Below are 21,926 nucleotides of genomic sequence, written 5' to 3'. Positions count from 1 at the left end.
CTCCCCTCTCCACACCACTGCCAATCTCTGTTGTCATCTATGCGTAGTCACTTTAATTAACTCTACCTACTGTACATGTACATACTACCTCAACTAACCGGTGCCCCCGCACATTGACTCTGTACCGACATCCCCCCTGTATATATTGTTATTTTTTTTACTGCTGCTCTTTAATTACGTCTTACTTTTATCTTTTTTTTATCCATATTTTTTAAAACTGCAGTGTTCGTTAGGGGCTCGTAAGTAAGCATTTCACTGTAAGGTCTACTTTGTATTTGGCGCATGTGACTAATACAATTTGATTTGATTTGCTATGGAGCCACCCCAGATTTGGACCCCGGGAGGGTTTGGCAGCCAGTATAAAAAAAAAACACATAAATGAGCTTTCATTCAATATCTCGATACCAATTGGAGAGTCTCATCTTTGATATGCAAATTTAACTGAGTTGATAGCCCATAGCATTCCAGAGTTAGAGCTAAAAGATGTAAATGTATGACTTTTTTTATATATGCTTATTTTGGGGAATTTAAACTTAAAAAGAAATTTAAATTTAAACAAAAAGCGGTCCTTGCTGACAGACAGTGTCTCTTTGCAATCATTACCAATTTGGGGTAAAAAAAAAAGAGACCACAATTGGCGCTTTTAAGCTAAAAATATGTTGCCGCTTTTATGCTTAAAGAAATGTATATATACACTGCTCAAAAAATAAAGGGAACACTTAAACAACACAATGTAACTCCAAGTCAATCACACTTCTGTGAAATCAAACTGTCCACTTTGGAAGCTACACAGATTGACAATAAATTTCACATGCTGTTGTGCAAATGGAATAGACAACAGGTGGAAAATATAGGCAATTAGCAAGACACCCCCAATAAAGGAGTGGTTCTGCAGGTGGTGACCACAGACAACTTCTCAGTTCCTATGCTTCCTGGCTGATGTTTAGGTCACTTTTGAACTGGCGGTGCTTTCACTCTAGTGGTAGCTCATCCAGGATGGCACATCAATGCGAGCTGTGGCAAGGTTTGCTGTGTCTGTCAGCGTAGTGTCCAGAGCATGGAGGCGCTACCAGGAGACAGGCCAGTACATCAGGAGACGTGGAGGAGGCTGTAGGAGGGCAACAACCCAGCAGCAGGACCGCTACCTCCGCCTTTGTGCAAGGAGGAGCAGGAGGAGCACTGCCAGAGCCCTGCAAAATGACCTCCAGCAGGCCACAAATGTGCATGTGTATGCTCAAACGGTCAGAAGCAGACTCCAAGAGGGTGGTATGAGGGCCCGACGTCCACAGGTGGGGGTTGTGCTTACAGCCCAACACCGTGCAGGATGTTTGGCATTTGCCAGAGAACACCTAGATTGGCAAATTCACCACTGGTGAATCTTAATCTTCGCAGATGAAGAGCACATGTGACAGACGTGACAGAGTCTGGAGGCGCCGTGGAGAACGTTCTGCTGCCTGCAACATCCTCCAGCATGACCGGTTTGGCGGTGGGTCAGTCATGGTATGGGGTGGCATTTCTTTGGGGGGCGCACAGCCAGAGGAAGCCTGACTGCCATTAGGTACCGAGATGAGATCCTCAGACCCCTTGTGAGACCATATGCTGGTGTGGTTGGCCCTGGGTTCCTCCTAATGGAAGACAATGCTAGACCTCATGTGGCTGGAGTGTGTCAGCAGTTCCTGCAAGAGGAAGGCATTGATGCTCTGGACTGGCCCGCCCGTTCCCCAGACCTGAATCCAATTGAGCACATCTGGGACATCATGTCTCGCTCCATCCACCAACGCCACATTGCACCACAGACTGTCCATGCTTTAGTCCAGGTCTGGGAGGAGATCCCTTAGGAGACCATCCGCCACCTCATCAGGAGCATGCCCAGGCGTTGTAGGGAGGTCATACAGGCACGCGGAGACCACACACACTACTGAGCCTCATTTTGACTTGTTTTAAGGACATTACATCAAAGTTGGATCAGCCTGTAATGTGGTTTTCCACTTTAATTTTGAGTGTGACTCCAAATCAAAGACCTCCATGGGTTGATAAATTTGATTTCCATTGATAATTTTTGTGTGATTTTGTTGTCAGCACATTCAACTTTGTAAAGGAAAAAGTATTTAATAAGAATCATTCATTCAGATCTAGGATGTGTTATTTTAGTGTTCCCTTTATTTTTTTGAGCAGTGTATATACAGCTTGTAAATACAGTAGAAAACTATAAGGATAACACAATACAGTCAATTACTTATTTTGTTTTGTGGTCCTTAAGGTGGTCATGCTGGACATGTGTAATGGTCAGCTTCAGGAGACCAGGCCCCAGCTCTCTCTGAAGAACCTGGGAGGATATAACAGAGTCTCCAGTCAGTATCGGATCAAGATCCATGAATCTCACCAGGGGAAGAAAATTACAGTAGGTATTGGTTCATTTAACGGGATTACTTTTACCAAGTAGGTTTACCCATTCAGTTGTTGGGAGCATATATCGCTTTTTTTTCTCCCCCCCTCCCTCCCCCCTTTTCGTGGTATCCAATTGTTAGTCATTACTATCTTGTCTCTTTGCTACAACTCCCGTACGGGCTCGGGAGAGACGAAGGTCGAAAGCTCCGAAACACAACCCAACCAAGCCGCACTGCTTCTTAACACAGCGCGCATCCAACCCGGAAGCCAGCCGCACCAATGTGTCAGAGGAAACACCGTGCACCTGGCGACATTGGTTAGCGCGCACTGCGCCCGGCCCGCCACAGGAGTCGCTGGTGCGAGATGAGACAAGGATATCCCTACCGGCCAAACCCTCCCTAACCCTGACGACGCTAGGCCAATTCTGCGTCGCCCCACGGACTTCCCGGTCGCGGCTGGCTGCGACAGAGCCTGGGTGCGAACCCAGGGTCTCTGGTGGCACAGCTGGCGCTGCGATGCAGTGACCTAAGCCACCCAGGAGGCGACTTTCTTTCTTTTTGTAAAGTTTTTTTCTCAGGTAGTCAGCACCTCTACAAGCATTTTTGTGTATGCGTCAGCTCATGTTTTTTTACTAAAGTCATTAAAACCACTTTTATGGGCTGTTTCCTCCCTCACTGTCTAGACAGGTTTTGGGGATGTGTGAGTTTGTGAGCCCAATGAGCCCAATATTGAATGAAACGACTTTTACAAGTCATGGGAAAACACATATCTGCTCGGGGCAATCTGCAACACTGTACGATTGATGTAATGTAATGTCCAACACTAGTTCTCCGGATAGAAAGATTTGGAGTTTGATGTTGTTGTTTTGATGAGTCCCGCTATGTACTACACTGATCCACACAAGAAAACAATGAGTGAACTCTTTCTATAATATGCAGTTTGCATTAAGTTCTGTTAGAATTAGCTTCTGGGTGTAATAAAGGTTAACTCTTACTTTTATAATATATAATATAATATGTCATTTAGCAGACGTTTTTGTCCCTTCTTATTCCTTTTGTAGTTGATCTTTCCATCTGGGGCCTTTGTAAGGGCGGACATCAGTGATTGGGGGATGAGCCTGTCAATCAGAGCTCCCAGTGTGGACTACAGCAGTACAACGGGACTCTGTGGGACGTTCGACCGGAACGGTCACAACGACTTCCATGGACCTGATGGGACCACCTATGGGAGCACTGAACAAGAACGCTTTGTGGAGGAATGGAGGTAACTATTAATGATTCTATATAGATCTGAGAGTGGTCCCCTGGGCTGGTAACTGTTCAGTGTACATTCCCCCATCCCCTTTCCTTTTTTGTCATTTAGTTTGTAAGTGAATTGTTGTTCCGTAATAACCTTGGGTTACCTTTTCTATTTTAGCTGGCATGAGAAAAGAAATCCTTTATCAAATCCTGTGTTATCCCCAAGGCTTACTCTAATTCAGAGTCTGATGAGATAGCTCGTTGTCTGATCCATATCCCTCTGTTTCTTCTTTGTGTCAGGCTAGCCGCGGGGGAGAGCTTATTTGACACCATGCCCCCTGTAATGGAGGTGGAGGAACTACGGCCTTTCTGTCGGTGTCAGGAGGGCTACAGCATGTCTCTGCATTTCACCACGGGCCACACCGGCGATAGCCACTACAACTTTAACCCCTCGTCACCCCAGCACCAGGCCCAGTGCCAGTCTCATGACAACGTGGATTACACCTCTGTCTTCCCCTGGGTGGACACTACCACTCAGTACATTAGGAGCTCTGAGCCAGAACAAAGTGACCACCAGGGAGTGTCCATCCTGAACGGCCCAGCTCTGCCTATGGAGATACACAAACAGCCGAGTTCCCAGATGGTGGACTATGGTGGGTTTGGGGACCTCGGTGATAAGAGTGAGAGAGAGGTTGACAGGGAACTCAGAAGAGACTTCCTGGTTGCCGTAGACGACAACAGGCCCAAGACAAAGAGACAGGTGCTCATCCTTTGAATTTTTTTCTTCTATTTTGGTTTTTCTTGTTGTATAGTGTCCTTGAGTTTATTTGAATGGCCATTTGTTGTTGTTATTGTCATTATTGCTCTTATTACTATTGTCATTATTAGGCGCTGTACGAGTTCCAGCCCATCTTCACCTCTCAGTCCCTGAGCCAAGCGGACCTGGAGAGCTTAGCCTATTTCTTCCCTGAGGACCACCACCTGTCTGCAGAGCGACCAGTGGCCCAGCCTGTGTGGCCCACCCCGAGTGGGCTTACGTCGGTCAAGGCCCTGGAGGTGTGCCAGCTAGCCCTGGGGAACTCCACGGTGGGAACAGTGTGTAGAGGGCTGCTGGGCCGGAGGCTGGATGAGGCAGTGGACCTGTGCATCCTGGATCTGCAGCTCAAGGTATTTCTGTTTGTGTCTGTGTCTGAAATGACGCTCTATTCCCTATATAGTTCACTACTTTTGACCAGAGCCCATAAGGGCGAGGAAATCTTGTGTCATTTTGGACACTACCGTTGTTGATTTTGTAACTTGTTAGTGTAGGTCTTGTCTGCCCTTTTGTTAAGCCAATTGTACAGTATGCTCATGGATTTCAGTTTCCATTGACTGCAATGTGAGTGCAGTTCAACTTGAACTTACTGAACTTGATGTTGTAGGATGACTTGGCCTGGGAGGAGGCTCTGGTGCACTACCTGGAGAACGAGTGTGAGAGGAGGCTATTGGAGAACCGGACCCAGAGGGTCCTGGAGCTGGGGGAGTCCAGGGCTGGGATGGAGGGGGTTGAGGGGATCATTGGGACGGTACTCACCGCACTGCGCTGCCCCAACTTCTGCAACGGGAACGGGCAGTGCACTGAGTGGGGTTGTCAATGCTATCCTGGTCACAGCTTCTACGACTGCAGCCTGGCTATCAGTGAGTATTCACTTGCAAACTGCTCAGAGATTGGGCATAATTTTTAATCAAAACATCTTATCTTAAAATTGGATTTCACCAGCTTATTGGTCATTTTGTTTGCCACATTAGACTACTGCAGTCTCAAGTTATTTTTAATGTTGGATACAGTGAGTAATCCTAATTCACATCCACTAAGGTCCATATAATTGTAATGTAAAAGACAAAACTGACCCGAGATCAGTACTCCTATTCTGGTATGCTTTGTGAACATAGATCCTGATTGAGAGATGGGAAAAAGTAGGATGCTGTTTATCACCAGGTAGCGGTCCGGGCATCCATCCGTGACCTCTCTCTGTGTGTTGTGTGATTTATAGTAGCTGATCTGGGATCAGGGTCCTAGGGGAATTTGGCAGGGCGCGCCAATAAATCCAGCTAATAGCTCAACTGATCACAGGCGAGCATCAAGTCTCCCCCTGGGCCAGAGCACAGGGGGAGGAGGGGACATTGAAGGGGAATTGTCTCCTCTTTTGTGTTGATTGTTTGTTGTCATTCTTATTCAAGCAAATGCCATCGACTTCAAGAGTTTAATATCACTTATGACATTGTTTTCTGTAGAAAGTAGAATCAAACTAGAATCAAAGGAGGCAGACATACTAGTACTGTACTTGATGCAGACAGAGTCAAAGGGACTCTTTGTTAAACTCATTCTGGCAGGTATTATAAAACAGTGTGTTGCTTCATGACAATGTACTTGAACATGACCTCCCAATTCTATGACTTTGTGTCTGGCTGGTGATGTATTTATTGTGACGGTCTCTGCGAATTTACTAACTGTGTTGTCATGGACAATGTGCCATTTTGTCACATCATACGTAATGTATACATGAGTGCCCTTGAATTGGTGAATCTTCCATTTTGGTTTGTCAGCGAGTGGGCTTGTATTGCACTAGACTTGCATATTGAGTCTTTCTGTTTTGGCGCTTCCTCACTTACACATATTCCACTCCGTCTTTCCTCAACTCTGATGATCTATCTCTCTTCTCTTCTCCCCTCTCATCCCTTTCTCCTCTCTCCTCAGGTCAGCCCGTGGAGTTGACAGACCTGGAGAACAGTGGTCTGTGTGACATCAGAGCGTTCGACTGTCGCAGCGTCCGGGTCTTTGGCCTCGGCTTCATCGACTCTCCCAACCTGGGCTGCCACCTCACACGACTGATGGTGAGAGAAATACCTCAGACAATCGTCACGGTCATACAAGGACATACCCCAAAGTATTGCTGCATTAAACAGAGTGGGGAACACAGAAAAAGCAGACAGGATGCTGAAATCTCTCCAAACCAGTATTTTTTCATTGAAAGAGTTCAGAAAAACTATGGTGCTCTAGATTCCCTTTTTCTATCACAGGAGGGGGGCTCATTTCAGTAGGCCTTATAATCATCCCTCAGACTGGACAGGACTCCAATGTCAGCTATGTGAATAGGCAGACGGTGGTGGGAGAATGGGTGTGTCTAACCAACCCAGTATCACAGATTATTGTGAAATAGACATAAATTGCTTATTGGACTGTATATTTTTGTGTGTGCAGTTTACGGTTTTGTATAGAGTGCCAGAAAGACAGACAGAAATGATAGGAGGGAGGTTGGTCAGGGAGGATGGGTTGGCATGTAACGGTGAACGTCTTGCAACCCAAAGGTTGTGTGTTCAAATCTGATCACAGATAACTTTACCATTTTTGTGATGAAAATTGTGCAATAGTCTTTTTTTTTTGGGGCAAAAACTTTTCCGTGTGCCTGTCATGAATTTCGAATAAGTCATTTGTGTCTATTTCACAATTAAGCTGTGATATTGTGTAGGTCTTAACAAACTACTGCTCTGCAGGACTGGGGTTCAGCCATGATCAACGGTGTAATTACACATTAGACACACAATATTCACATGCTCTGATGGTGATCTATCGATCTATCTCCTCTAGTACCTGAATGGTGAGCGGGTTCCGCGAGAGAAGCAGAGGACCAGAGCTACCTTCCTGAGCTCCAAGGCTTTAGACTGTTCTGTCCCCTCACTGAACAGCATGATGACTATCAACTCTGTAGACTTTATGGTGGATGACAAACCCTATGCTCGCTGGGAAGTCAAGGTAAAGTTATTTACAGTATTATATAGTTATATCAATAAAGTTCATTCGTTGCGTCATTCATTTTACTAAAGCACATGGAAAGTCACCTCGTTTCCTTGCAAGAAACTGTGATTATGGCTCACTTTTTTTTTTAAAGTCAACTTGAAGTCTTCCGCTTTGCCCTATTCCTGACCTTCTCCTTGACTGTTCTATAGCCTATATATCATGTTCCAGCATGTCCCTGAGTGGTTTGGGATCGCTGTTTGTTTACTGCCGTATTAGAAGACATTAGCATAAATCTCAATGTAGGAGACAGAGCCGTGGGGCCTCTCTCCTCACCCCCAAGGTTAGCCCAAAGTCAGGTCTGTCTGCTGAAGTGGATTATGTGAGCCTGGGTAAGTGGGCTTAGAAGATGAGCCCAATATTACCTACTTTAGCCCTGGCTCTGCCATTAATCTACAAGGTTTAGGGGAGCTTGAGTCACCCATCCCATAGGAGTGTGAGGTACATTTGTATTGGATGCTGTGAAAATGTCTAAGTGGGCATAAGCATGAATTTCAAATCCTAAATCAAATTGTTTTGTTTTGTTTTGTTTTGTTTTTTTCACAGTATATGAGCTTCAACCTTCTGAAATCATATTAAATGATTTACTTAGCTAAACCACCAAACCGTTTGACCATCCATACCAAGCTCAAGACACGGAAGCCCTCCTAATTGATATGAATGTCTGAAACTGGTTTGCACTAGAGTGTGTTGTGTATTGGTTGGTTACAGTGTTGTTCCTTCCTGTCTCAGGTGACCAATGACGGCTCTCAGTACAGTGAGCCTAAGTTGCTAACAATCTACGATGGTGTGTGCCAGGTGTGTGAACCAACCCACTCCGGACTCTGTAAGTTAAAGGTAACTACTATACACCACACAAACCCGCGCACACATGCATGCACGACCACACACACACATACGCACACACACACACATTCATATTTCCCCTTAAAAGTCGCAGTGTATCTCCTCAAGAACCATGCAGTATTAGGACAACTCTTCACCACTGAGAAAGGCGTAAGATAAGATATTCGTATAACGAGAAGAAGTGAAAACCAGGCTGTCTCGTAATGTCTGCAGGGTAGCTGTTGTTGAACATGCTGTGCAACATGTTTAGTGAAGTGTTGTTGTACATCTTTACTCTTGGGTTTACTGTACAGTGGAAACCAGGCTCTGGAATACCGGTTGTCTCTAGGATGACTAAAACAGACACTCACAACATCACTTTCAGAGCTCCCTACGTCCAAGGATGTTTGTTCTACACCACAGATGTTATGAATGTCCTCCCTGCACACCATACAGTACGCACGCACGCACGCACACACACACACACGCACGCACGCACGCACACACACACACACACACACACACACACACACACACACACACACACACACACACACACACACACACACACACACACACACACACACACAGGGGACTACTGTAGCTGCTCCTGCCAATTATGTTTTAATCAAATTGAGTTACATTTGGAAGAGATGGATTTGTTAGTGTTTGTTTTCTGTTCATTTCCTGCTGTGATTTTCTTCTATGGTCTCCAGAGGGAGGCTCAGACATGTCCTAGTGCTAAACATTGAGAAGATCATATTGCATGACACTTTATCAAAAAATTGTTGCTTCATAAATTTGTACAAGTTCATCTCTGTCACACACTCTTCCTTGAACCTTTTTATTCCTATTTATCATCTCAGTAAATGTAGTAACAGTGAATGTCTTTCTTCCTTTCTTCCTTCCTTCCTGTCTGTCTGTCTGTCTGTCTGTCTTTCGCTCACCTTTCTCTCTCTCACCTTTCTCTCTCTCTCACCTTTCTCTCTCTCTCACCTTTCTCTCTCTCTCACCTTTCTCTCTCTCTCACCTTTCTCTCTCTCTCTCACCTTTCTCTCTCTCACCTTTCTCTCTCTCTCTTTTTCACTTGTCTCTCTCTCTCTCACCTTTCTCTCTTTCTCTGTCAGGAGAGGACATGCAATATAGATGGAATGTGTTTTGCTAAAGGAGACTCCAATCCTGCCAGCCCCTGCCTCCTCTGTAATCCAAACACATCCAAATTCACATGGTCCGTAAATGAAGGTAAATCAAATCCGTCAAATGGAAATGACTGCTGAATATTGTGGAACAAAATATGCTTGAAAAACTCTCAAACTACACACTGACACAACAGACTGCAAACAGCTATGGTGACCGTGATCGGCATGTAAGGTTTGAAAAAGGATCAACATGTTGTCAATCGGAGAATATCAATTGCATATCCTTGATTCCTTGCGTCCTCTCTCCTTCTTTTCAAAAACCATTCGATGAGAAGGTCAGATCTCCCTCCCCCTCATCCAATGGGTTTTGAGAAGGAGGCGAGGAGAGAGGACGCGAAGGATCAAAGAAATGCAATTCAAATTCTCGGCAAAGACTAAAGTGGTAGGTGACCGTCTTGAGGAATGAGAGAAGGAAACGATAGATAGCGGTGCTCTTGCCACGGTCATTCATTTTCACTTGGAGGGGGGCTGTCACACTGGTATAGAGAGGAGAGACAATCTCTATCTCTTTCTCCATTTTCTCTCCTTTCTTCTCTCTCCTTTTTCTCTCCTTCCTTCACTCTCTCTCTCTCTCTCTCTCTCTCTCTCTTCCTCCCCCTCTTTCTACCCCTCCTCAGGTATATTTACAGTCTGCCTGCCGGCTTGCAACACACCCACCCGCCCAGGGCTACAGATGCTTCCTATATCTTTGCGCTGCATGGTTCACTTCATTAACACCGTCTAATAGGGATTAATAATAGACAGTCAGACAAGATTGATCATGATTGGCACAGGGTACATTTGATGGAGTGGAGAACTTTGGAGTTTTATGACTTTTATGACTCAGATGACATGATTCTCTTTTAGTTGAGTTGTAGGTCAGGAAGTTTCATTTATGGGCTTTGAACAGATTTCCCTTTGAAGGTTATATTGTTGGATTATACTTGCAAACACACCCATGCACAGGCACACACACACACACACGCGCGCACAGGAACACACACACAAATGAGAAAATAGTCTCTTAGTAGGCCTCGAACAGGCCCTGCCTTTCTCTCTTCTCAGGGGCTGTGTGTTTCTGAAGCAGCCTGTCCCTGTGTTACTGTCTATGTCATTAGGTCTTTAGCTCTGAGGAAGATGCCTGGTCCCATTAGCTGTGTCATCAGTCTCTGTCCCAGTGTTAGATCAAAGGAGAGCAGCCAATCTGCAGGGGCTCTGTTTCTTTACCTGTCAGGACCTGTCTACATGCACTCTGCAATAGAGGTGCCTGTCTTCACATGTCTCTGTGTCCCTGTAGAGAGACTGTACCCCTCCTTCTCTCTCCCACCCTTCACCCCCTCCCTCTTCCTCTCCTCTCCCTCCCGCCATCCCCAACCCTCTCTCTCTCCCTCTCTCTCTCCCTTTCTCCTTCCCTCCCTTCCTCCATCCCTCCATCCCACCCCTGACACTAACATGTTGTGACAGCCCTTTGGGGCTTCACAGTGTCAGTGATGCTCTCTGTAGTAGACTACAATACACCAGTTCCCCCTCAATTTCCCTGTGTGCTCGGAACTACCCTCTCAAACAGCTGGAGTACAATAATGAATACCGTCTGTCAACCACAGTGGATAAAAAGAGAATACTTTTGACTGTTGTATCTTTTGTCTGTACCTCTATCTTTCTCTCTGTCTCTCTCTCTCTCCCTCTCCCCCCTACACCCAGTCAACCAGCCCCCCAACCTGCACCAGCCTCAGGGGGGCCTCAGCACCTTCGCGGGGGAGAACTTTGTGTTCCAGTTCACGGCGGCGGACCCCGAGGGCTCGGCGCTCCTCTTCCTCCTGGAGCAGGGCCCTCCCGACGCCAGCCTCTCCCCCGCCGGCCTCCTCATCTGGAAAGTCCATCCAGTGGAGACACAGGGGAAGTCTCGGCAGAGCTTCGAGTTCACGCTGTCCGACGAGTGCAATGCCCAGAGCAGCTACACCGTCGAGGTGAGAAAAGGGGGAGGGAGTGACTTGTAAACAGTTTATTCCTACCTCCCTCATTCCCTTCCTCTCTTGGTGGGTGGTGCACTACCGTTTAGCCCCCAAAGCCTGAAAACAGACCTCAGTCAACACATGCATTCATCACGATGTGTTTCTCTCCACAACATCAAATCAAATCAAATCAAATTTTATTTGTCACATACACATGGTTAGCAGATGTTAATGCGAGTGTAGCGAAATGCTTGTGCTTCTAGTTCCGACAATGCAGTAATAATCAACAAGTAATCTAGCTAACAATTCCAAAACTACTACCTTATAGACACAAGTGTAAGGGGATAAAGAATATGTACATAAAGATATATGAATGAGTGATGGTACAGAGCGGCATAGGCAAGATGCAGTAGATGGTATTGAGTGCAGTATATACATATGAGATGAGTATGTAAACAAAGTGGCATAGTTAAATTGGCTAGTGATACATGTATTACATAAAGATGTAGTAGATGATATAGAGTACAGTATATACATATACATATGAGATGAATAATGTAGGGTATGTAAACATTATATTAGGTAGCATTGTTTAAAGTGGCTAGTGATATATTTTACATAATTTCCCATCAATTCCTATTATTAAAGTGGCTGGAGTTGAATCAGTGTGTTGGCAGCAGCCACTCAATGTTAGTGGTGGCTGTTTAACAGTCTGATGGCCTTGAGATAGAAGCTGTTTTTCAGTCTCTCGGTCCCAGCTTTGATGCACCTGTACTGACCTCGCCTTCTGGATGATAGCGGGGTGAACAGGCAGTGGCTCGGGTGGTTGTTGTCCTTGATGATCTATATGGCCTTCCTGTGACATCGGGTGGTGTAGGTGTCCTGGAGGGCAGGTAGTTTGCCCCCGGTGATGCGTTGTGCAGACCTCACTACCCTCTGGAGAGCCTTACGGTTGTGGGCGGAGCAGTTGCCGTACCAGGCGGTGATACAGCCCGACAGGATGCTCTCGATTGTGCATCTGTAGAAGTTTGTGAGTGCTTTTGGTGACAAACCAAATTTCTTCAGCCTCGTTTTCTTCACGATGCTGTCTGTGTGGGTGGACCAATTCAGTTTGTCTGTGATGTGTACGCCGAGGAACTTAAAACTTACTACCCTCTCCACTACTGTTCCATCGATGTGGATAGGGGGGTGTTCCCTCTGCTGTTTCCTGAAGTCCACAATCATCTCCTTAGTTTTGTTGATGTTGAGTGTGAGGTTATTTTCCTGACACCACACTCCGAGGGCCCTCACCTCCTCCCTGTAGGCCGTCTCGTCGTTGTTGGTAATCAAGCCTACCACTGTTGTGTCGTCTGCAAACTTGATGATTGAGTTGGAGGCGTGCATGGCCACGCAGTCATGGGTGAACAGGGAGTACAGGAGAGGGCTCAGAACGCACCCTTGTGGGGCCCCAGTGTTGAGGATCAGCGGGGTGGAAAGGTTGTTGCCTACCCTCACCACCTGGGGGCGGCCCGTCAGGAAGTCCAGTACCCAGTTGCACAGGGCGGGGTCGAGACCCAGGGTCTCGAGCTTGATGACGAGCTTGGAGGGCACTATGGTGTTAAATGCCGAGCTGTAGTCGATGAACAGCATTCTCACATAGGTATTCCTCTTGTCCAGATGGGTTAGGGCAGTGTGGTTGAGATTGCATCGTCTGTGGACCTATTTGGGCGGTAAGCAAATTGGAGTGGGTCTAGGGTGTCGGGTAGGGTGGAGGTGATATGGTCCTTGACTAGTCTCTCAAAGCACTTCATGATGACGGAAGTGAGTGCTACGGGGTGGTAGTCGTTTAGCTCAGTTACCTTAACTTTCTTGGGAACAGGAACAATGGTGGCCCTCTTGAAGCATGTGGGAACAACAGACTGGGATAGGGATTGATTGAATATGTCCGTAAACACACCAGCCAGCTGGTCTGCGCATGCTCTGAGGGCGCGGCTGGGGATGCCGTCTGGGCCTGCAGCCTTGCGAGGGTTGACACGTTTAAATGTTTTCCTCACGTCGGCTGCAGTGAAGGAGAGTCCGCATGTTTTAGTTGCGGGCCGTGTCAGTGGCACTGTATTGTCCTCAAAGCGGGCAAAAAAGTTATTTAGTCTGCCTGGGAGCAAGACATCCTGGTCCGTGACGGGGCCGGTTTTCTTTTTGTAATCCGTGATTGACTGTAGACCCTGCCACATACCTCTTGTGTCTGAGCCGTTGAATTGAGATTCTACTTTGTCTCTATACTGACGCTTAGCTTGTTTGATTGCCTTGCGGAGGGAATAGTTACACTGTATTCGGTCATGTTTCCGGTCACCTTGCCCTGATTAAAAGCAGTTTGAGCTTTCAGTGTCACGCGAATGCTGCCATCAATCCACGGTTTCTGGTTTGGGAATGTTTTAATTGTTGCTATGGGAACGACATCTTCAACGCACGTTCTAATGAACTCGCTCACCGAATCAGCGTATTCGTCAATGTTGTTGTCTGACGCAATACGAAACATATCCCAGTCCACGTGATGGAAGCAGTCTTGGAGTGTGGAGTCAGATTGGTCGGACCAGCGTTGAACAGACCTCAGCGCGGGAGCTTCTTGTTTTAGTTTCTGTCTGTAGGCAGGGATCAACAAAATGGAGTCGTGGTCAGCTTTTCCGAAAGGAGGGCGGGGCAGGGCCTTATATGCGTCGCAGAAGTTAGAATAGCAGTGATCCAAGGTTTTTCCAGCCCTGGTTGCGCAATCGATATGCTGATAAAATTTAGGGAGTCTTGTTTTCAGATTAGCCTTGTTAAAATCCCCAGCTACAATGAATGCAGCCTCCGGATAAATGGATTCCAGTTTGCACAGAGTCAAATAAAGTTTGTTCAGAGCCATCTGTGTCTGCTTGGGGGGGAATATATACGGCTGTGATTATAATCGTAGAGAATTCCCTTGGTAGATAATGCGGTCGACATTTGATTGTGAGGAATTCTAAATCAGGTGAACAGAAGGACTTGAGTACATGTATGTTGTTATGATCACACCACGTCACGTTAACCATGAAGCATACGCCCCCGCCCCTCTTCTTACCAGAAAGATGTTTGTTTCTGTCTGCGCGATGCGTGGAGAAACCAGCTGGCTGCACCGACTCCGATAGCATCTCTCCAGTGAGCCATGTTTCCGTGAAGCAAAGAACGTTACAGTCTCTGATGTCCCTCTGGAATGCTACCCTTGTTCGGATTTCATCAACCTTGTTGTCAAGAGACTGGACATTGGCGAGAAGAATGCTAGGGAGTGGTGCACGATGTGCCCGTCTCCGGAGTCTGACCAGAAGACCGCTCCGTTTCCCCCTTTTACGAAGTAGTTTTTTTGGGTCGCCGGCTGGGATCCATTCCGTTGTCCTGGGTGAAAAGCAGAGCACAGGATCCGCTTCGGGAAAGTCATATTCTTGGTCGTACTGATGGTGAGTTGACGCTGCTCTTATATTCAGTAGTTCTTCTCGACTGTATGTAATGAAACCCAAGATGACCTGGGGTACCAATGTAAGAAATAACACGTAAAAAAACAAAAAACTGCATAGTTTCCTAGGAACGCGAAGCGAGGCGGCCATCTCTGTCGGCGCCGGAAGTACATAGCTCCGTACGTGCAAATCCTCTGTTGACGTGGTGTCCGTCTGTTTAGAGCTGGAGAGGACTGGAGAGGACACTGGTTCCCATGGGATGCGTGTGACAACAAGTTGACAACCCAGGGTTTTGTCATTCCCAGGTTCATGCCCATAGTTGGGCGTGTGGTTATAAAACCGTTTACCCCAAAGCTGTGAGACAACTACAGTATCTGCACCTTACCCTGTGAGCCCAGGTCTGGCTTGCTGATAATAATCATGGTATAATGGTATAACGAGGATCTCTTTCCGTGATCATAAGAGAGCTGGAAGCAGATGGTGGTTTCCTGTCTGAGGGTATTGTAGAGTCAGAGTGGGTATTCATCTCTTTATTAGCAGTGAGAAGAGTTGAGGATCTAGGGAAAGTGAAAATAGCCATACGCTGTGATTAAGCAGACCATATGAAGCTATTCTGTTCCTATAACAGGCTGAGGATGATGCCATTTAATTGGCTATGTTGAAAGCTATGTAGTGCAACAGCTGTTTGTCTGTCCTTCCGTCTATCCGCCCGTCTGCCTCTTCTCTTCAGGTGGCTGTGAAACCTTGTGGGTGTTTGAACGGCGGGACGTGCGTGACCAACGTGGCCTTCCCGGCGGGCAGCGGAGAATACCTGTGTGCGTGTCCCCAGGGGATAGGAGGGGTCCTGTGTCAGGAGGACTTTGACGCGTGTCTTTCGGCTCCATGCGGTGCCGGGGTGTGTGTTGATACCGTTGATGGCTTCCTCTGTGAATGCCCTGCAGGACTGAGAGGTAAGGCTACAGGAACACACACGCAGGTGCACACACACAAAGGCAGAGAAACCCAGAACTGTGTATTGACACTGTTAGAGATCTGATATATTTTCCCCCTCCCCGTTCACCACTAGCAGCAACAAAGAGACCAGAGTCTCAGTGGTGTTTGCGATGTATTCATAACCCCTGGTGAAAACACAGATTTGTGCTGCCGTGGGTTAACAAACAGTGGCAGGCTAGTTCCAAGCATCCTGATCACTCCCTCTAGGCTGTGTGTGTAACTAGTAAGTGTTGAAAGGTCAGGGGTGAGGTGAAGTGGGCGTCGGGAGTAGCTAAGAGCTGAAAACACTGACGTGCGTTGAGATCTGACGGCGTGCAGGCACTTTCTATTGAGGCCCCCCCTGGTCCCCGTCACTCACTCACTCACTCATAAAGCAGAATATTGCTACGGTGTTTATCGGTATGACCCGATCACAAAGATAACCATTAAACAACCACAACCATCCATCAAACAGCATCAGGTAGGCGGCTTAACCCTTGGACACACGCCCTCACAGGCCCTAATAGGTAGTACCCCTCTCAACTACTGCCCTGCACAAACAGGCGACTTTCAGCACCACGGACAGCAACTCAAATGCCAGCGAAAAGGCCTACTTGTGACAGCGCTGCAAACGCAACATTGTAGTCCGCACTACCGATTGAGAGAGATATTCTGTCCTCACACAATAGACATGCAATGTAATAGTGGACGGCACTACTGTAAATAAACACTTGCACGTGTAAACGAAGTCCATCCGTCTGTACTTCTGGGTTAAGTCATCAGTGACTGAACTGTAACCCTCGTCCCAGTTGGCCCTCGGTTTTAAAAGTCGGTCTGATGATGGCAATGGTCTTAAGACGTTGGTGGCACCCGTGGGGGAACTGGGTTTGTATCCCGTAGGTTAGACTAGCTCTCGTCTGAACATTGATATTGTCCATTATGTTATAGTAGATTAGCCCCCTCTCTACTCTGATCGACTGTTTACTATGAGTTTTCGCATACCGCCAGGCCCAGTTCATTGCATCTCTGCTTGAACAGCTCATAGAAACGATCAAAGTTTTGTCGTTGCCCTTCCGGTGCTTTCGATGTGATTCTGATACTGGTAAAGCAGATACCAATATCCATGACTTTGTTCTGTACGTAGAAAATTCCATCTTAGGCTATGAGTAAAGAGCGAACAATTTGGCGGTCTCTAAATGGGTTGCTAACTGTTTAATAGTTCCACATAGGGGCCCCTGGGCCTGTTTGATGAGCTGGCGCTCTCATCGTTGGCACGGAATGCCCACTCCTCCCGAGATTGCGTGACGCAGCATTGTTTAAGTAGGTCTTTCGAAATCTCCCGGTTCTCTTTTTGTGCACCCTGAACACATCCGTTGTTCATTCATTGCCAAATGTTTGAAGAACTACCTGGCTTTGGATATGAGACTTAGATTTCTCATGCTTGTTGAGTGCTATGTGCAAGTTGTTCAAGTCGCCGTAACCGGCTCTTGTCTACACGCTGTCGCTGGGGAAGAAGCAGGCAGGGGAAGTAGTCGAGTCGGCTGTTAGCAGCGCAGCCACAGAGTCAGTCTTTCCATTGACGCCACTCATATTGAAGTTATTGTGTTGTTTTCTGTGTTGGTCGTCCATCCCTTATCACCCGCTGTTTCGCTAGGAAATTCGACTTTGAAAACAGATGCAATATGTTAGCCATCCCGATCAGCTTACTTTATCTCGCTGTAAAACGAACGTAACTGGCAGATGACGTGTGACGTCCACAGCCGGGAGCTGGCTGTCCCCCTGCCTGTCCCATATAACTCCTTTTCACGCCATTATGCCATTATGGGTATTTATTATTGGAGTGCAGTGAAGATGAATGGGACATATTGACACTTGAAAGGTAGCGAAGCTCTCTGCCTGCCTTTTGGCGCCCGTTAGCTGGCAGTATGAGGTAGAAACATGCACGCACAAGTCATGTCAGTGCCTTGCTTTGAGTTTGGAGTTTGGCCTACTTGTGTCTTTTGTAGCAGATCACCGCAAGTTTGGAAAGTGCTTGTTCAGAAATGGATTTCATCATGCAGAAAAAAGTGAATGACGACAAAATTATTATTGATAAAAATGTATGTTTATTTATTTTTCATTACAGTTCTTCTTTCATTCATTGTGCCTACCCTGACCGAACATCACCGGCTGAAAATACATTAACTCCATCTTGTTGTATTGGGCTTCCTTGGCTATATGTCTCTGTCTGTGAGCTTAACTCAGACCTTGGCTTTTTGTCTCTTTGTCTGTGAGCTTGGCTAAGACCTTGTCGTTCTGTCTTTGTGGGTATAAGGGCTACCTGTTGTAGTAATGGACTTTGGCTGTCTGGCTTTGTGTTGCCTGTTGTAATAATGTCTGTCCATCTCTGGGACTCTGTGTAGGCGCTACCTGTCAGGAAGATGTGAATGAGTGTGAGAGGACCCCCTGCTTGCCTGGAGTCCAGTGCTTCAACAGCTTCGGCTCCTACAGGTGTGGAGGCTGTCCCCACGGCATGCTGAGAGATGGGACCACCTGCACAAGTAGGCATGGTCAATCAATCAAATGTATTTATCAACACTTTTTACATCAACAGGTAGGCATGGCCAATCAAATCACTAGTGCTACCACACTACTGTATCAGTTAGCCAATTCACTCCCATAGAAACAGACTGTGGGCCTTGTTTGTCAATGTGGAAAAGGGATTGATTTGACATGAATATAAGACATGTTACAAAGACATTCCAGAGGTACTTGCAACCTTCTCCCACCTGTAATATGGAAGTGGGTGGAAACGTAAAGCTGCATGCACCGGTAACTGTGGGAAGACCAGACCGTCACTGTTATCTTTGACAAGACAAACGGAAACAATACGACATTCCAGCTCAGCATTCCACAATTCCCATATCTGGATAACATTACTCACACAACAATAATGGGAATAATAATTGCCACTGCACTTTGAACCGCTCACATGATAACCAACAGGGATGCATGTCCAATGGAAACCAGAGGGCAGGTGATGAACCGCTCACATGATAACTAACAGGGATGCATGTCCAATTGAAACCAGAGGGCAGGTGATGGCTTGCCCCTTCTCTCCCCCTTCCCCTTCCCCCCCATAAATTATTTTTTGGTGTGTTTTCATTTCTTAATTTTTTTTCGGGGGGGGGGGGGGTCGGGGTTTAGCTGAGTTAATTGGTGAAGCACTTCTTCCCTGAGGGAGAGCAGAGCAGAGTGTATCCTGACACCTGGCCCCAGGCTTAGAGTTCTGCCGCAGCACCTCAGGTGTGACAGCTAACTGACAAAGGCCATTAGAGGTGAAGTGTGGGAACCTGGAAGGGTACAAAGGAGGGAGCAGAGAGTAGGGCTGGGAGGAAGGAGCATGGCAGAAGGCAGTGATTAGGTAAGGGGCCTGGCTAGCAGCAGGGAGATGGAAGAGGAGCATGACCTGGTGGAATGGAGAGTGATCTACCGCCTGGGCCACAGAGCTGAGGCGAGGCAAGGTAATGTAAGGTGAGGGGAGGTGTGGGGCCTGGTTGAATACAGAGTGATCAACAGTACTGCCTGAGCCTAAAGCTGAGGTGAGGAGAAGTGAGGTGCGGTGAGGGGGGAGCGCATGGAAGGAGCATTGCCTAGTTGAATACAGAGTGATCTACCGCCTGGCCGCAGGGCGAGGGGAACAGGGCGAGGGGAACAGGGCTAGGGGAACAGGGCTAGGGGAACAGGGCTAGGGGAACAGGGCTAGGGGAACAGGGCTAGGGGAACAGGGCGAGGGGAACAGGGCTAGGGGAACAGGGGCGAGGGGAACAGGGCTAGGGGAACAGGGCAAGGGGAACAGGGCTAAGGGGACCAGGGGCGAGGGGAACAGGGCTAAGGGGAGCAGGGGCGGGGGGAGCAGGGGCGAGGGGAGCAGGGCTAAGGGGAACAGGACGAGGGGTTTCTGGGCTAAGGGGAACAGGGCGAGGGGTTTCTGGGCTAAGGGGAACAGGGCGAGGGGTACAGGGCTAAGGGGAACAGGGCGAGGGGTACAGGGCTAAGGGGAGCAGGGGCGAGGGGTACAGGGCTAAGGGGAGCAGGGGCGAGGGGAACAGGGCTAGGGGGAGCAGGGGCGAGGGCAACAGGGCTAGGGGAGCAGGGGCGAGGGGAACAGGGCTAGGGGGAGCAGGGGCGAAGCTGGGGAACCATCCATAAGACACACATACGCACCTAGAGGGAAATCCAATTTTCATTCAGCAGACGTTTGTTTCTGTAGTCCAGTGTAAACCACTTAAATTCTGCAGGAGTGCCGACACACACGTACGCACACACACACACACACACACACACACACATACACACATACACTTAGTTACCATTTTGCTACCGAAAAGCCATGCCATGTTTCCACCAACATCCCTCTTTTATTTCCCAAGCATCTTAGTCTTTCTCTCTCCTTGATCTTTTTCTCCCTCTGAGCGATGAGTTTCGACTGAGTGGTCCTCTGCTTTGTTTATTATAGTGCCATGCTGCCTCGACAGGAGTTACACTGCCAGGTTTATTTCACTTGCCATCGCTCCACTCTGCCATCATCAATCACACAGTCTCTCTCTCTCTCTCTCCTCCTGCTCTGCTTTTCTTTCTTTTTTAAAAACATATTTTTTTACACAAATCTGCTGCTCGCAGATCTATTGTGGAGCTGTGATTTCTAGCGGTGTAGGCGTGAGATGAACATGTGGACCAACATTCTTGAATAGAGTGTGAGAAGTTTCTATGGAATGTTTTTAATAAAAACAGTATTGGTTGTGTGACAGCATAAGACAAACATTTGGCTCTGAACCTGAAGTGTCCTCTATCTATCTCTCTCCCAGCATCATAAAAGCGCTGAGGTGTTACGAAGTCCACCTCTTACTCTCTCCATGTGTCCACATCTGTCTCTAACACAACAGCAGCTGTACGGTCAATCCCCATTGTCCCCAGTATTGGACCCACCACTGTCCCTACCACCACCACCACCTCTAAGTCCTCACCCAACAACAGACCAGAACAACACAATCCACCCAGGATGGACACTGGCCGACCTGGAATCCCACCGACCAATCAGCCTGGACTCCCACAAACCAACATGCCTGGAGTTCCTGAGACCAACACGGCACCTGTCAAGGCCCCAGCTGTACATACACCGTCGGAGAATGGACAAAAAACTGGCAAGTACCCTGAGTACACCAAACATTAGGAACACCTTCCTAATATTGAGTTACACCCCCCCCCCCCCCCTCCCCTTTTGCCCACAGAACAGTCTCAATTCGTTGGGACATGGACTCTACAAGGTGCCGAAAGCGTTCCACAGGGATGCTGGCCAATGTCGACTCCAATTCTTCCGACATTTGTCAAGTTGTCTGGAAGTTTTTTTTGGGTTGGTGGACCATTCTTGACACGCATGGGAAACTGTTGAGCGTGAACAATCCAGCAGCATTGCAGTTCTTGACACAAACCGGTGCGTCTGGCACCTACTACCATACCCCTCTATTTCCCAAAAGCCCCTGGCTGATACTCTTCAGATCGCCTACAAAAGGCTGTTTAACACCTGGGCTCATATAATAGTTCATCAGGGGTGTCACATTACTCCGCGACTGAGTACCTCATTGGCATTGGCAGCTATAGCCAGCCCAGTTAGCGGCCTTGCAAAATTGCCTGTCATCATCATCACACTAAAGGGCTGGAGATGGGATTGAAAGGCACACAGCGAAATATGTCATCTCCTGTCGACCCCGTCGTTCCGATAAAACCACCCATTGTCTGAGTGGATTCTGCTGCCCTAGTCAAAAAATGAGACACAATTCACAGGCGATAAGCCTTAATATGTGGAGTCATAACGCTGATAAATCACTTCCTAATAAAAGACAGATGGTCCATTCTTTTTCCTATTTTGTCACCGTGAAGATGGAACGCTTTATTAGCCTGAGAGGGAGAAGAATCGCTGTGCGGCACGCAAATGGGGAAAAAGAGAAGGGTTGCCAGTGTCACGTTTCAAAGCTTCTAACCGCACTGCAATGACAGTCATTCGGTCTCAGTCTGCTCTCTTCCATAGATCCGTCACAGAATAGAGATATGCT

The 21,926-nt window shown here is 47.4% G+C and overlaps 1 protein-coding gene across 2 annotated transcripts in view; it reads left to right on the top strand.

Moving 5' to 3' along the window:
* si:ch211-246m6.5 (von Willebrand factor D and EGF domain-containing protein) overlaps positions 1-21,926 on the top strand; it is a 53,555-nt gene that overhangs the window by 15,307 nt on the left and 16,322 nt on the right. The window contains exons 11-23 of one of the 2 annotated variants that reach the window (XM_036952427.2): positions 2,261-2,401; positions 3,449-3,651; positions 3,927-4,386; positions 4,515-4,793; positions 5,048-5,303; positions 6,364-6,500; positions 7,255-7,419; positions 8,194-8,298; positions 9,414-9,528; positions 11,166-11,431; positions 15,593-15,812; positions 18,237-18,374; positions 20,760-21,017. In XM_036952427.2, coding sequence (XP_036808322.2) covers positions 2,261-2,401; positions 3,449-3,651; positions 3,927-4,386; positions 4,515-4,793; positions 5,048-5,303; positions 6,364-6,500; positions 7,255-7,419; positions 8,194-8,298; positions 9,414-9,528; positions 11,166-11,431; positions 15,593-15,812; positions 18,237-18,374; positions 20,760-21,017 — 2,743 coding nt within the window. The remainder of the gene's footprint in view (positions 1-2,260; positions 2,402-3,448; positions 3,652-3,926; positions 4,387-4,514; positions 4,794-5,047; positions 5,304-6,363; positions 6,501-7,254; positions 7,420-8,193; positions 8,299-9,413; positions 9,529-11,165; positions 11,432-15,592; positions 15,813-18,236; positions 18,375-20,759; positions 21,018-21,926) is intronic. The other variant, XM_036952428.2, reaches the window with a different exon arrangement.

This window comes from Oncorhynchus mykiss, chromosome 18 (genome assembly GCF_057628025.1).
Source record: "Oncorhynchus mykiss isolate SJ-2025 chromosome 18, ASM5762802v1, whole genome shotgun sequence".
Classification (NCBI taxonomy): domain Eukaryota; kingdom Metazoa; phylum Chordata; class Actinopteri; order Salmoniformes; family Salmonidae; genus Oncorhynchus; species Oncorhynchus mykiss.
The sequence above is the reverse complement of the archived record's forward strand: the minus strand, read 5'-3'. Positions and strand labels throughout refer to the sequence as shown.